At 25.0% G+C, this 18,146-nt stretch overlaps 1 protein-coding gene across 2 annotated transcripts; it reads right to left on the reverse strand.

Annotated features, from left to right (window-relative positions):
* Positions 1–6,934: 6,934 nt before the first annotated feature.
* Positions 6,935–18,132, reverse strand: LOC111026759 (putative uncharacterized protein DDB_G0282133). Of its 2 annotated transcripts, XM_022304892.1 has the most exons (8): positions 17,767–18,132; positions 17,542–17,676; positions 16,044–17,479; positions 15,805–15,975; positions 15,580–15,720; positions 15,443–15,503; positions 12,228–12,293; positions 6,935–10,110 (listed from the first exon to the last, which is right to left on the reverse strand). In XM_022304892.1, exons 2-8 carry the CDS (start codon positions 17,669–17,671, stop codon positions 9,830–9,832), a joined length of 2,286 nt encoding a protein of 761 aa, XP_022160584.1. In that variant the 5' UTR covers positions 17,672–17,676; positions 17,767–18,132; the 3' UTR covers positions 6,935–9,829. The 2 variants fall into 2 exon arrangements, with proteins under 2 accessions (XP_022160584.1, XP_022160585.1); XM_022304893.1 differs by lacking the exon at positions 12,228–12,293.
* Positions 18,133–18,146: the final 14 nt, after the last annotated feature.

Genomic DNA, 18,146 nt, shown 5'->3' on the forward strand with positions numbered 1-18,146 from the left:
ATAAGTGCAAATTTATTTTTATGTAGACGTTTGAGAAGTAGGAATGTCGCATGTACCTACTTACTTTTGACGAAACTAGATATCAAAACAAAAATAACGATTTTTTCTCTAGGGATTTGAGTTATTGTATGCTTTAATTAAAAAATATTAAATGTAGATGCAGTACAATAAAAAAAAACAAAGAAAGGAAATAAAGGAAAAAAATAGTTTTGAGTACGGTTATGATTAATTAGGGATTTTCAGCTGTAGGGGGTTTTACTGTACCTATGTGGCTATGTGGATATGAAAATAGTATCCCCTCTACTATATTGATGAATATTGGACGTACGAAATTTTTAGTAAATATGAATATATTATACAATGCACTCGTGGATTGAATATGGTAGGTAGTGTAGGTACTGCTTGAATATTTTGGAATGAAATTCAGGACCGTAAAATGTTTGGGCGTCCTGTAAAACCTTGATGCGTTCCGTAGAACTTTGATCAAAAGTGTGAGTGGAATATATACTATATATACTATATATACTATATATTATATAGTGTGTTAAATGTAACATATTGTGTCATTCTATATCTCATATTATCATACCAGACTTAGCTATTTTGTATGTTTATTAATACTTATTGAAATATTTTATACTATATAAATGTATACAAATGTTATATTTTATTACATAGAGACTTGAAACTTTTTGGAATACCTGCTACCGCACCTTTAACATTAAACACTAATCATTACAACAATTATATATATCTACTACTATATATTAGCTGCCTAGATATATATAAAGTATTAGGCAAATATAGCCATAGAGGTACTATATTATAGTATACTATATCAGTAACGAACCCAAGGGGGGAGGATAATAGAGTAATTACTTAATATACTAAATAGCTTATTATACACATTGTGATTTGTGAGAAATATTAGTTATATTCAGCGTATTAATACTCAGCTTATTAATTATTATTAAGGCTGGGATTCTTAATGCCCTAAAAAAATCCGAAAAATGTCCTAAAAAAAATGTTTTTATGACCTAAAAACTCTAAATGATGCCCTAAAAAACCCCGAAAAATGCCCCTAAAAAAATGCTTTTATGATCTACAATTTTTTTTATTATTAATAATTTTAGTATAAATTACAATAAAGTTTTAAAAAATGCATTATAAAAATTTATTACGAGTGTAAACTGTAAATACATAGTTTTAGTATAAATCTAAAAAAAAAGTTGATTGTCCGATAATATAATACGAATTACGAGTACCTACTTATAATCTGTTATTTTTATTTAAAAACCATGTTGGTGTAAAAATCTTAAAATCTTAAAATAAAATTTCGAATTCATACAATTGATTTCCAAAAACTCAAAAAATGCTCCAAAAACTCTAAAATGCCCTAAAAAATTAAGAAAATGACCTAAAAACTAAAAAATGCCAAAAAATGCAAAAACAAATGCAAAATAAACTTTCTTATTCTCATTCAAGTGTGCATAAAACAAATTTGTGACAAGACGAGCTTTGCACAGTAAGCTTTGAAAAACAATGCAAAGTGCATCGAAATCCCAGCCCTAAATATTATAGAAAAAATACGTTTATCATATTATTAGATGCCATTATTTCAGATTTAAGCCAAAGATTTGATAAAAAATACTGTTCCGATAGAAATAGTTTTATCATCGTTACTTCCAAAAAAAATGTCTCAATTAGATACAGAAAAACTACAAAAAGTAACATCACATTTATGGGGAAAATATTCAGAATTACTAAGTACGAACATAAGTACTTACAACAACGAAGATATATTCAAGTCAGAAGTTGAACTATGGAAAGCCAAACGCAACAGTAATAATACTATGTAGGTACGTTTTAGAATAAATAGAAATTTTGAAGTTGTGTGATGAACACATCTATCCAAATTGCAATTTTTTAATTAATATTTTGGTTGTATTACCTGTGACAGTTTCATCGGCAGATAGAAGTTTCTTTACCCTGAAGAGGTTAAAAATCTGGTTGAGAAATAGAATGAATGAAGACTGACGAGAGATTAGTTGGATTAGTTCTGCTGAATGTACATAATGATGTTGAAATTACGCCTAATGAATTCATTAACCAGTTTGCCAAGAGTAAAAATAGAAGGCTAGACTTAATTCTTTAGATTTGAATTGAATATTATTATTTTATTGACATATTGTAAACTTTTGTGTACAGTGTAAATGTATGTAAGTGTACCCTTATTATATTTTTAATTTTTAATGTGTATTTACTATTTTCTTTATTTTGAAGTAATATTATGAGTTAATATTTTGAGTTATTTAATGTGTGATTAAAATGAAAGCTGAGCATAAATAAACAATAAAATGTTATGATTGTCTTAAGTTGGAATTTTGGCGCCTTAGGTCAAAATCCCAAAAATTAGCATACAATTTTTCAATTAGAAATTTATAAAAACGTATATTTTTATAGCTAACGTTTAAAAATGTAATAGAAGATTTCTCAAAATTTTTTCTACATTTAACAAAAAATAAAGTACACCGGAATGTAGAGCTTTATTATATTATTGACATGAGAAAATATCGATTTCATTATTTTTTTTTAATTATTAAACTTGATCATTTATTCAAGTATGGAAGGCTGGAACACCGACTCCGCTCAGAACAGTTTTGTTGTATACAATAATTAACCATCGATTTAAAATATGACAGATCTATCCATTACAATGGCGAATGACAAACTCAACACTAACTGTCCGTCTGTAAAGCAGAGCGGTACCTACCAACTTGTAAACCTTTTAATTTTTGTGTTTGGTATCGATCAAGAAAAAATAAGTGTCATGCAGAACCTCTAATAGTTCACAATTTTCGACTGTCTTCTTTCGAGGCCCAAAACGTTTAGGTACTTTCATCATAAAACTTGTATCGATCAGAAGGCTGAGGTAGTTGATCCGACCTTGTGTACAACACGTGATTTAGTATTTTAAGTATTTATATCTCAATCACATTGGATTCGGAGTTTGGAGCGTCACCACTTTATTACGTTTTCGACCCGACATCAAATATCAGCCCTTGCAATTCGGGGCATCTTAAATTTGCGTCCCATAAAAAAAGATACACACAAAACTAATTGCTTGATTGCATCCTACTATAAATGGTTAGGTGGTCGAATTTTCATTTCGTTTTCAGGGGTTCTTTGTGGTGTATTAATTATAAGGGAGCCTGGACTCAATATTATGTTTCGATAAATTGTATAGTACCTATATTGCGCCTAATATTATAAATTACGATAAGGGATGGATTTTGTTACCGATTCCTGGTTGATAATCAATAACGAGCAAGTTCGTTTATCGTCATCATTGACAATAAAAGTACGACCGCTATTCTACCTAATACCTATACTATATCTGTAAATTTAAATTAAATAACAAGGTCACATTTTGTAAAAAGCGTATCTTACAGTGCCGGATTTAACCATTGTGCCGCTTTAAGCACTAAATAATTTGCCGCCTTTTAATATAAATATTTTTCTAGTCTAAAAAATGTTATTAAAGCATACAATTATAGTTTTTTATTTTTTACTTAAAATTTTAATGATGAACAATAAAAACATACAACTCTACGATTATGAAATTGGAAAACATAAAATATAAATATTACCACAATCCCGTTGGCCTAAAAACATTAAATAATTAGTTTCGTTTTATTTTAGTCCTAGTTACATATAGTAAAAATGTAATATTAAAAATTATTTGCCACCCTAAGCACTAGCTTATATAGTGTTTACTGGGAAATACGGCACTGGTATCTTATATGTATAAACCTAATTTCTGATTGATATTTTGTTTAAAATCATTATCATTATTATAATTTATTTTAATACATTATGGACTATATTGATTTTGATAAAAATTTAAGTGATTCAACATTTTATTTACTATTGTATTACATTTGATAAACACATTTTTGATTGACTTGTAATTATATTTATAAGAATTTTTTCATTTATTTAAGAACCCCTGATTAAAATACACGAATTTCATCATGATTTTTTTTTGGACGCAATTCGAGTATACCTTTTTACGGGACTCAACTCATGTGTACCCATGTATTATGTAAACCGCAAACCCCATGGACAAGAACCGCATTCAGCTAATAATATTTATTAGCGGAATATGAGTACCTGTATGAACAACGTTTGGAATTGAAATAGGACACGTTATGTCATATTGTCAGTTACATATAATATTAATTGAATGGGCTTAATTGTAAGGGTGATGGTTTTGTTTGTCCTTAATTATCGATTCTGTAATAAAACAGTAATATTTTGATGTTTAAATTTAACATATTAATCCATACATCAAACCGATTGTGAACTTATTTTGACCAACTATGAAAACCTTAAAGCCAATTACGATTTACGAACACGGGTTAAATATGTTTAGTTACTAATAAAGTACTTATTTTTATTCAATTCTATCTGTTATATTGTATTTAGATATATACCTAATTCAACTATAACTAGTGTGGGTGTGTGATCATAATTATTTCCCTATCCAGAAGAAGGGCAATTTCTAAAAATGTAAACAATTACAGATACCTATTGACTACATATTGGATAAAAATGTAAAACACTTAAATTAATTTTACCTTAATAAAATAATAATATTTAATAGTAGTATATTTTAAACATTCTAATATCTACTACATTTAATAAAATATATTATGTTTTTATAATAAAGGTATTATAGAAATTGTTTATAATGACATCGGTTGTATAGTGATATATCGGGTTTTGTGACTTAAAAATTTAAGGCTTAAAGTAAAAGACGCAAAAAAAATGCATAGGTAGGTTTGATATGTTAAGTTGTATTGGTAGTTATGACTATTGGTCCTTTGAACGTCATTATAAATAATGTCTACTGTAATTATAATTGATAATTGAATGTTGAATGATAGTGAATAATGCTTTGATTGTTTCAATATTATAACTAAAGCCATACATAATAAATACTAATTATTTATCATACAAATAAAATAAATAAATAAATATGTACTTATTTTGAATTTTTATGAATGCATGACAAAAGTGGAATCATTTAAAAATGAAGAAGCAGATCTCAACAGCCGGACAATAGCCCCTAATTATATGATACGTCTGGTATCGTTAACTTTAACCACAGATTAAAATAAATATGTAATGAAATATATTGTATAGCCAGGTAAATATAATTATTATATACTTAAATATTTTTTAATCTATGCAATAATGAATTAAGATATTAAAATAATATTTAATAAGTACCATGTTATGACTGTCTCTCTTTTTTATTAGTATAATCTATTTTCATGATTTTAATAACAGAATACTGTATAATACTTATCTAATAATATTTATTGTATTACATAACTAAATAATTCCCCAAAATTATAAGTAACCCAGTAACAGTTTATTGTTACAAGTTCATAAACATTGAGAAAACATAATTTTTATAGAAGTCATATTTTTGCATGTAGGTAATTATAGGGTTTGGTTCATTGCATTTATAGTTGCAAACCAAAATATATGCATAAAAAAATGAAATTATAACACTTTGTCTTATAAACCAAATATAATTATATTTAATACAAACAACATTATTCAACAAAGTTATATTAATTATAGTAATAATAATAATAATAATAATAATAATAATAAGTAATCACTTAGAGCAAACCTTAAACACAAAAATTCATTCAAACTTCAACAACATGTTATTGTTAATGTATCTAATTTAAAAATACAAGGAATGTTAGCAGTCATAATATTTTTCAAGTTAAATGTGGGTTACATTACTATTACTTTTTTTCTTTTTAATAAAAAAATAATAGTTATATTTACATAGATACCGAATAACTAACATAAGAATCCACATGTCTAGCATCAAATTACAGAGAAGTTGAAATAACTCTTATTTTGTGTTACCTACTTAATTTATTCAACAAACGTTTAAATATGAGATATTTTTAAGCTTATATAATCGTACGGTTTGAAAATATATTACAAATAAAACTGACAAATGCTTAACTAATAAATAATTATTTTTTACTGAATAGTGAAACACACCATTAAAGAGACTAATATAACAGAAAAATACTGGTAAACACTACTTACCTACTATCAACCAATTAATTTAAGTACTTCGTACATTACCATAGAGATCAAAAATTATCAATACAAATAATTTTAATACAATAAAACTAATAAGAGGACGGATTATGAAGACCTAAATGTATAGACTTTAATAAGGAAAATATTAATAAAATAAGTACAAATATCTTGATCAAATTTTACAAACTTTTGATAGTCAAGACATAGCTTCCAAAGTTAAAACATTTACTATGTGTGTGGTAACTACAAAGAATATTTATATTAAAACACATACTTTAACTACCTAAATAAATGACTTATTGCAATTTATAATTTGCAACATTACATTAAACAATTGTAAACACTTAAGATATAAAATATTAATAAACGCTGTTGAATAAATGTAAGTACTTAATCCACTTTAAACATAAGATAAAATACACATCATTAGTATACTATTCAATCATTTAGAGAAAAAACTTTGTTATTGACACATTAATCTTTTTTAAATTAAATAAAATATTGCTACACCAGTCTGAAACATCTAAAATAATTGAATGAAAATAAATGAAAGATACATTTATAATGTATAGCTTTATAACAATTATTGTGGTGTCTACCTATTTAAAATATAAAAGTTGAAAAAATTATGTTTCATTTTTAATTATAAAATACTTTTAGCAATTAAATTATGTAAGGTGCTACTATCTGCTTTAATTTGATTGTAGTTGTCAATAAGTTATCTTTTTAGTAATATTTAAAAATTGTATTGCACAAAAAATAATACTTTATTTATTCCATTTTTTACATAAAATAAAAATCATTAATCACAGTTAATTGTTAGTCACCAATATTTTCTAAAAAATAATATTGAAAATAAACTATTTACTGATTTTTGATAAAATATGAGGTCAAGAATAAAATGTCACTAAATAGTAAATACATTAAATTGTATTCAATATACTTTAAGTCAATTGTAGTGGCGGTTTTTGGCAGCGAGGCAAGTGAGGTGGCACAATACTTAACACATAAAAATAAGTAATTTATAAATGTTATACTTTATAGCTACAAAAGTTCATTCAATTTGAAAAAAAATTTAATTTGTTCTAAGATAACTATCAAACCTTTAAAAATATTTTATTTTACATAGAACTACCGATTTTTATTTTTTGGATAGGTAAGTGATATAAGTTTAGGAATTTATAAAGTGTACACACAGACAAAATATGAATGTTTTAAGTTATGGAATATTTAAAAACAATGGTCTTTTTCGTTAACACTGATTATTGACTACTCAATGAAGCTAAATTAGTATGCTTGCTAATTACACATATATAAATACAAACAAAAATAAATGAATAAAAAATGAACATGCAACTCACAAAGTCAAAAGTTAAAAGTACTCATATTGAATCGTTCCATTATAATTTGTAAATATGAACCGACAATACTTGGTTTATATTTAACTTAATATAAACTAAACTTATTAGAAATTATTTTAGATAGTCCTTAAGCAAATTAATTTATATTTTATCTGTATTAGTTTAAGTTACAGTCTCAGGAAAAAAACTTTTTGAAAATATAGTCAAAACCACCACTAAGTTAGTATCAGAAACAAGAAATTTGAACAGCTAAACATTTTTATTAAAACAAATATTAATTGAGCATATTATTCTCATATTCTTACAAATATAATATTAATGGAAAAAAATATACGAATTGAATCCATAATGTATATTACCATAAATAATTTGGATTAATATATAAGGTATAAATAAGGTGATAACAAAAAAAAAAGGAATGCAGTTTTAAAATCTCGGGTTTAATAAAACCATTGGAATATTACTGACAAACAACACATTGAAAACAATGAAGAAAAATTAAATAGGTTTCCCAAAATAAACTAAAATATGAAGCATATTGTATTATATATAAATAATATAATTAATATATATTTGGTACCTATCTAACAGAACTATTAAAAGACTAGATGAGCTACCAAGGAAATGTCGGTGAACTGACTAAAATATAATACAGAGTGAGGAAGGAAAACGAACAATTTAAAAAATAGGTTATTCTCCTGATAATAATAAAAGATACTGACAATAATTTATAATTTATAATAATAATTTTGTTCACAAAATATTATTCCTTTAAAAAAAAATGCACAATTTAGTACACAACATAATTTTGTGATGATGTTTTACAAGAATAATTGAAGTTTGTATCTGCTCAGAATTCATTTTGTATTAATTGTTATATTAATGCATCATCCAATTTAAGGAAGATAAAATGAAAGCTTAAGAAGAGATAGCAGTCACTTTAAGAAAAATTATTTAAAAAATATACTATGGTATGTTATGTTCTTCATTGTAATATACTAACAATTAATTAATTTTTATTTGATTATATATTTTATAATTTGACTTTGAAATTGGCTGTTTTACTGCCCCACCCTGTATCATATTATAAACATATTAAACATGAATACAAAACATTTAAGTTTAGTTTATACGTAGGTATATAACATTAATTTAACTATTAAAACATTTTTCACATTCATTTTTTTTCTATTCATCCAATTATCTTGATATTTTAATATTTATACAATTAAATATCTATCAACAACAAAAACAGTTAACAATCCTTAATTTATAAGCAAATTCAACAACTATAAGCCATTCCATATTTTATTTTTGAGCAGTTTGTACAGAGTTCTATAAATCAATTGAAAATTTAAATCAAACAAACTATTAACTACTTGTAGCTGGTAATTAAATTGTAGCCTTTTATAGTTTATAATGAAAAATCAGACTGGAAATTATTAACCTAATAGTTATGAAAAACAATAAATCAGTGCATAGGTAGTAATCAGGTATGCAATCAGTAAATTGTTATCACGACGGCATTCAGTGAATGAGGTAAATTAATTTATAAGTTTTTGATTTAACTATAGATAATGGATATTGTTAAAAATGTATGTTCATGATTACAAATTTTTTAAAGATTAAATAAATAATACACAAGCGAAGAAGATCAGATAATCTCAGAAAATATGCTACAATGTGATAATATATTATATAGAACACAGATGTAATGATAGACACCCAGTCAAAAAAAATGGAAGTAATTAAAATATCGACTAAGAAAACTGGTAACATATATTTTATTTAAACAAAACATATAGAACTCTGTATATTGAATGCATAAGTAACTATGAAATACTAAAATAGGTTTTGAAAGCTACATATAGACTAGAAATGTAATAATATTAATTATTATTTAGAAGCACAAATATTTCTAATGCTTTTGGAGTTTAAAGCAATTATGAATTTTTTCATGCATTTTTGAAATACAATTCAGTTTTAATTTTTATAACTTAAACCTCTTAAATTAATAAATAAAGTTAAGAACATAAAAAACAATTTTTTCTAAAAAAAAAACCCTCCATTATCATGAAGATGAAAATCCTTTAAAAACATGGGAATCATGATAATTTTTTTGTTATGATAAAGTCAAAAAACTAACAGGAATACATAGATTAATCAAAAATAGTTTTTTAAATTAATTTACAAATGAAAACAATTTGGACAGATTAGTTTAACTTATTGCACATAATGGACTTGATTTGAACAAGAAAAAATGTAAGATATTCTTTCTCGTTGCAGTGATCTAGCATTCTTATATAATATTGTTTATAAAAAAAAAATTAATTCAGAAATAAATTGTTTTCTTTTTTTAATATCACTAAATATGGTTTTTGCAATACCTTGAAATCAGGCAAATTATCCAAAATTCTTTGTGCTTCAGGACTCACTGTTGCTATGAAAGAACTTGGACTTTCAATGGTATCTATTGATTGATTGTCGGATGATGACGGTAATGATGCACTGAAAAACTCATCAAACACATCTACACTTTCAGGACTACTTTGAATGGGCGTTTCTTCTTCTTTTACAACCTCAGATGTTTTCCATGTTTGAGGCTGAACTAAAGTTAATTAACACAAAATAAAAAATTAAAATATATGAATGAAGTACAGATGTGACAAGATAACCCAAGTTATACCATGTTTATTCATATAATTATAAATAATGTATATTACAATATTCAATTTATTTTTGGAAGTAAATATGTAACTCATTAATTCTCAAAATAATATATAAATTTTAGTATCAATACATTATTTATGTACATTTTCACATTATTATTGAAATATATGCAAGAATAATGTTCAAGTATGAAAAAACAAAATAAGATATAAGAATTAAGAATGGTATGAATTTAATAAAATTCTATAACAAAACATAATATTATGCAAATGTACACTTCTTAAAATAATTGAAGCAATTTATATAATAATAGTATATACGGTATAGTAAAAATGTTGTATACAAAAATAAGCTAGTAAATTATAATCGTTCATAATTTTTATATTAGTTACACAATGTGTCACATGAAGAAGTGACAAGCCTACTTCATATGAGAGTATACCTAATATCTTATTTTATGAAAAAAAAACCCTTTAAAGGGTGGATCTAACTTTTTTATTTTTTTAGTAAATGGCTATTCAACTTTTTTTTAAACAAAATTGAACCCATTAATAATTGCTATTGATGTATCTTCAAAACTTTTGTACTCTAATTGCAATATTTTTTTTATATATTAATCTATTTTATTTTACAATAAACTTACATACATAATCAAATCAGAAATGTTTAAATCATTATTATTAAATTTATAAAGTAAAAAAAGGTTGGAAAAGAATAGCATTTTTGAAAGGAAATCTCGAATAAGTATAAATGACGACATATTTATACTATTTATTTATACTACAGTTTTGATTTTCATTGTATAATACTACAGAATAATACCTATGATAGAGCATAGAATACTACATTTTGTCTTCATATCTTTCATCATTTCTGATTGATACCACTGCTCAAAGGGACACAATTTTTGTGATTGTTATTATAGAGGTAATTATTGTCAATGGATAATACATACTGCTCAAAGGGACACAATTTTTGTGATTGTTATTATAGAGGTAATTATTGTCAATGGAAAATACATACTGGATAATGAGCTTAGGTGAGGCATGTACTCTCAAAGAAGTGAAATTTAGGAAGATAAAATTTAGTATTCTAGGTATTATTCTGTAGAACAATAAAAATGATTTGTACATTCATTGTTTGATTGAATATGATAGTTAATAGAAGAATAAAATAGGTACCTTTAAAATTTAAAAAAATACAATAAAAAGTTGAAAAGTTCTAAAAATACATTAACAAATGTAAAGTAAGTTCAAATTTGTTAAAAATAAAGTTGGAGTACCTAATACTAAAAAATTGAAAAGTTAGACCCACCCTTAAAAGAGGTTTATTACATAACTTAAGGTACACAATTATATGACACTGGCCGATCACTTATTCATGGAACACATTATATAATTATAAGAAAAACAATTAATCACAAAAATCATAATAATAACATTTACAGTTTAAACATACTTATTATTTAGACTTTAGAGTAAAATTATTATTTATTATTAATTAATAACATACTAAGACTTAGAATAATTCATAAAAAATGGTACCATAAAGACTATTACAAAATGAACTACTTCAATTTTTAAGTTTAAGAACATTTAGCATAACAGCAAAGCAATGCATAAATGCATAGGATATCCACACATGTCACATCCGTCTTACAACATATGCAAAATAGCAAAATTTTCATTCAGTTAATTAAATTATTTTATATTGTCAGCTTTCACATTTAAGTAAACATGTTAACTTAAAGGTAAAAATTAATAACATTATCAGTATTTGTATATTGTTTTCTTATGACATTATAATTGTTAAGCTAGAGTTAATAACTTACTTGAATTAAAATTATATAAAAACATTAATTACACATTTAATGTTATCATTTATTACTTTAAAATTTGAAAGTAATTCAATTCACTCCTTTATTGAAAGTAGCAATATAAAGTTGGTGTATTTTACATTTGTAAGACAGAAACAACACATACTGGTAAAGCACCCTCTTAAAAACATTATTTTGTTACAAATTATTACACATTAAGCAAAAATAGAAATACTCACGAGCATTTGTACAGCATGGTGCAAGTGTATCAAGGAGTTCAAGATCGAGTAGCGACGTATGATTACCTAATTAGCCCATAATAAATGCACGTTTTAGCTCCACCACCAATTAACAATTATTTTAAGCATGATTAAAAGGCAATTCATTTAGTAAAAAGCATTCGTGTGAGATAAATTACCAGATTATCAAATAAAAATTTCAAATATTTTTATATTTTTACCAAAAACAAATTTATTAACTACCAATATTTCCTTTTTCAACACCAGTGTTGGTAGGTATATAATAAGTTGACTTAACAAAAGAAACTAAATTTTATATTACATTAAACAAAAGTTAATAACTTGACTATATTAAAAATGTAAAACTATTTTAATTAATTGTGTATCTATATCTCATATATTAAACAATGCAATTGATCAGTCTAGTATAAAAAATATGAAAAGTTAAAAATGTAAATTAATACTGTTTCATATCTAACTGAATTGAAAAAATATATGATGGAATCAAAAATATATACTTAAAATGTGAACTCTTCAGAGATAACATGTTGGCTGTCGCGTAAATATGGATTGAGGTAATATATTATTTGGTACATTATTTGTTCATCAGAATGAAATTGGTAATAACTAATAAGCAATAAATATGTAATTTGATTTGTAGTCATATACCATTTGTGGTAAAGAAAATTATACTTTGTTCACACAGGGAAAATTTACTGAGATGTCAAAAAATAATTTCTTGAATAAAATCATAAGATATATAATACAATTGTATACATATAATATACACTATACATACAACTTATTGACAAAAATCTTCATGTAGAGAACGTTTTATAATTTATAAGTTAACATTACATACCAGGTGATCCATTTGATTTAATACTCATAATTTCAAAAAATATTAAAATCTTGAAAAATATTTTTTCACACAATATTTAGTCATTAATAAACAAAATTTAATCTATTTTCCCAATTTTTTACTTTTTTTTACGACAATGTGCATTTTTAACTCTTTATTTCAAAGCTAAACATTTTTTAGAGTACTTTGATAAATAAAAATCAATTTTATGACAAGTTATTTATGAGTTACATCTAAAAGTATTTAAAGCTTAGTTGAACAGAGGAGTGGTATAGGAATATCAATCTAAATATTGATCCACTACTTTGGTTATCAAAACATTAAATACTTATTAGTTATAAGTTAGAACTAATAAACTAGTTAACCGAAAATTTTGATTTTGATAGACCAATTTACTGCAAATAATATTAAATTGAAAGTGTATGTTGTCATTCAAAACAGTAGAAAACTTTAAAAACTATAAATATAAAATATAGCAAAAAATCTCATTTTTCTCCAAAATAATGAAATAATAAATAATAAATTTATGTTATAATGACTCAAAAATTATGTAAAAGAAATATATTCAAAAACGTTAGTAATAGTGTATTCTGAAGTATGAAGTGCCTTCCGTAAAATAAATTACCATATATATTAAGTTATTAAATTTTATTAATTCATCCCATATAACTGTGTAAGAAAATAATTTAAAAAACTTATTTAATATATAAAAAATAAGATATTAAACAGCCGAAAATACAAAACACTATTTATCTTAATATAAGTGTTTACCAAAGTCAATAATTTAGAATGATTTATTAATTTCCATCTACTATATCTTGTGGCTAGAAAAAGGATAAATACAATTTTTTAATGTTTAATTTTTTTTAATAATTCAGTAGATATAATGATAATAATAGACGATAAGACAATGAGAAACCTCTTACCACACCAAATTTGACTGAATAAAAATAATAATAAAAGTAATTGAATTATTGTTTATTTATGATAACATATATTATTTCAGCATTTAACCAGTTATATGATAAATCATAATTACATAAACATTCAAAAATTGCATATTGTTAATAAATTAAATATGAATTTAAAAAAAAAAAAATAATATTTATGTTGCAACTTATGGTTAATACTTATCACCATTTATTATATCCTACATTCAGGGGTGTTATAACCGGCACATGAGGCCTGTGCCTCACCCATTCACCATATTATATTTTTATTACATTATTTTGAGATAGAAAATATGAGTAATAACTTATAATTAAGTATAATTTAAATTTGTTGTGTGCCCCCCCCCCTTATCCGCCATAAGACATTTCTAAATACATTATAAAGAAAAACAAGAAATTCCAAACATATAATCTCGCATATAATACAGTTACGATATAATTAGAAATACCTCGTATAAATGAGTAGTTATTAGAAAATAATGCAATTAATGATCTGTATAATAGATATATATATGTATATGTATTATGTATATTATATAGATTTATTACAAGGTATTTTGAATATTTAAAAGATTGTAAGAGTTGTTATTTTGATGGTTTTTGTTACCCTAATATTTATCAATTATAAACATAAATAGTTAATGATGTAAAAAAACTTGATTTGTCTTTTCAGGTGTCTACTTGAAACCAATTACACAGCACAGTTTTGTTATTGTCAATTTATTTATTGGATTTGCTAATTGCTAATAGTTAAATAATATGGTACAAAATTTGTTAGCATTAATTTTGATTTTTGTTTTTTTTTTTGATTAGAATTATTCAAAAACAAAAACATGATTCAAATTTATAAATCTCTTAATTATATTTAATAATAAAATAATAGTTTCAAAATTATAAAATTAATCAACAAAACAAATATATATGAATTAATATCTCATAAATATATTTATTTATTCATATATATATATATCATAGTCTTATAATTTAAAACAAATAAAGTACCATTTACAAAATTACCCATGTCTTATTATTATTATTTACATATATAGAGATTTAAAGTACAACTTTGGTATCAAATGCCACTTTTTTACAATTTAAGCTATTTGTTTTTATTAGATAATATTCTGGTTGTTTTTGGATCGGGTTACAGGAATGTGCAAGATATTTTACATTTGTCCAGTCCCTCTATTTTATGTTTATCCAAAATTAACACTTAAGAAAATTCAGTGACTAGATATTATGCAGTTAAAATTTTCTTTTATATGTTATAAAATAAATACTAATTTTTAATTTTTAATGATTTTTTTATAATTTTGAATACTATTTTGAAAAAAAATTATTATGTAAATGATTTATAGACAGTAGAATTTACTGTAGATTTAAGACATCTATGGAATACTTACAGTCCAATGGATTTATTAAACCACTGCTTTTCCAGTCGAATTCGGGGTCCGGTACTGTATCCTTCATTATAATATATAAAAATGTATTTAGCGCCTTAAGGATATTAAGTTTATTAAGAAAGTGAAATTTAATTCACCTGCATTGGACCATTGGAAAAAGATTGCGATATTTTTGTATCAGTTGTGTCATTGTTAGAAGCTTTTAATGGTTCCAATGGATTATTAGACATATTTGCAGCGAATCTAGGGACTTTTGGGTTCCAAGAAGCACCATACAACTGCCATATTTAAATCCAATATTAATAAAAAAAAAATGAAATATTTACAATTTAATCATTAGTAAAATGTGGTGTTGATCTTACTATGTTCCGAGAATCAATTGAGAGTGAAGCAAGGAAAACATTATTTGATTCCGATTTGGTCCAATTATAGTTAAGGGCTGGACTTGAGTCTACATCTTTTAAACTCTGCCACACATGAGACTCATTTAACTCATTATCTAAGTTTTGCAAATCAGCTTCCTCACATAACTCCTATTTAATATTCAATAATATTAAAAAGTTAATATAAATAAATGTATTAATACAAAAAAAAGGCTTACAAAATCTCCTTGAAAAGCATCCTTACAAAATTGTTTATAATCAAGTTGAACATGGGTTTCTGAATCTAATATTGCATAATTTTGTTTTAAATCTATAACTTGATCACTTGTATGACCTGGTGTAATATAACCAGATTCAAAATCACAGAAATTGTCATCATCATCAGCATCATTGTTAATTATACATTTTTGGTTATCAGATTTCAATATTGAACCATTGTCATTACTGGAAACACAATTCACTGGTTCAACATTGGAATGTTTGAACTCTACTTTATCATTATAGTCTTGTCTACAAGTTTCATAATTACAGAAATCATCATCGTCATTTGTACCACATATTGATTTTTTTTTGGAAGTTGAATTTGAAAATACATGAAAGTCAGAAAATTCATCAAATTCAGAATCCGAATTATGCCCAACATTATTTTCATTGTATTGAAATGTTGAACAATTAGCATTAATTGATTCTATATTTTGTTCTACTTTATTCTCAACCAATAAAGAAATATTTTTCAATATTTTACAATGTTCATCATTAAACTCTTGTTTTAAAGGTAAATTCTCAAAATCATGTTGATTAACAGTTTGAGGATCTTCAATAATTTCATGGTGTTCTTGAGATGTTCTGTTTGGTAAAGGCACATTTAAAGAATGAGGCAAATCAGTTTCAAAATCACAGAAATCTGTGTATTCTTCTTGATCATTTTTAATCATATTATTATTATTATTATTATTATTATTAGTTGATGAATTATCAGTTAACAATGCATACATACTATTAGGTGTATCAGTGTCACTTACATCATTTTTTAAATCTTCTAATAAAACATTGTGAACACAGGTGGTTTGATTGGACGATTCTTCAATATCTACACACTCTAAATGACCATTAACCAAAGTATCTTGATCTGTTGATTTTTCAAAATTAACATTGGCTTCAGGCTGATAAATCTCATTATTTTCATATACCTTAGAGTTGTTTAATTGAACTACTAAATTTGGTAAATGTTGTGGTATTATATTATTTTTTACATTTACTATGTCACAAATATATTGTTCAGAAGTTAAAGACAAGTCATCGTTAATTATTTTCCTATTATTATCTATTACATTTTCAGAGGATTCATTAGGTTTGATCTCTGTATTACAGTCTATTACATTGACATTATCACAATAATTGTCATTGGATGTTAATTTCTTTATATTTTCGCAAGGCACTTCTTTTTTATCTTTCCATATGGATAAATTATGTAAACTAGGTTCCTGTTCTGATAATGATGGTTCTGTAGATAAGCCATTCTTTGCAATACTTGATGGCTGTTTTAACAAGCTTTCATTGGTGTTTGCTTCAATACAAACCGCTGGTTCATGAACAATATCACCATCATAAGGAAGTGATAATTCATCAATAGGATTCCACCCACCATCTGGACCTTTATGCATACGAAACACAATGTTAGTCTCACCACATACACCTGCAATTTTGAACACTTACTTAAACTAGACTCAGAAGGCAGTTCCAAGGCCAGATGAGGATAGTCCATAAAATCCTCATCATCTTCCCAGTCCAATTTGGTCATGGGAGGTGGAGTTTCGGGTATCAGAGGTGGTATGGCATCAGACATTTTAACTGAAAAACGTCATAATTATTATCATTATTATTATTATTTTTTTTTTTTAATATTTAGTCGATTTCATTACTTATTACAAAGGTACTTACTGTAATTTCGGAACGGACATGTCACGTACAACTAAGACTGATGATAAACGGGAAAATACCCAGCGCTATGAAATGTGGTTTTAAACTTCAAACGCGATTTTACGATACGTAACAATAAAATAGAAACCAATTTTAAAAATAATAAGAGATTAAGTTTAACCAAGTCCGAAATTCTTAATGGTCACGACTACTGAGTACTGAAGCACTAATCTGAAATCTCGATTATTGAATTGTAAATTGTAATCATTACGTGATAAAAATTATTATGTACGAATGGGAGATTCCATATGCGCAATACTCCTTGACAACCTTGGTCACAGAATCACATGCAAGCACAGACAGAGATAATAAACTATTTCATTTATCTATTTTATTCATTT

Source organism: Myzus persicae, unplaced genomic scaffold, assembly GCF_001856785.1.
Source record: "Myzus persicae strain clone G006 unplaced genomic scaffold, MPER_G0061.0, whole genome shotgun sequence".
Lineage (NCBI taxonomy): Eukaryota > Metazoa > Arthropoda > Insecta > Hemiptera > Aphididae > Myzus > Myzus persicae.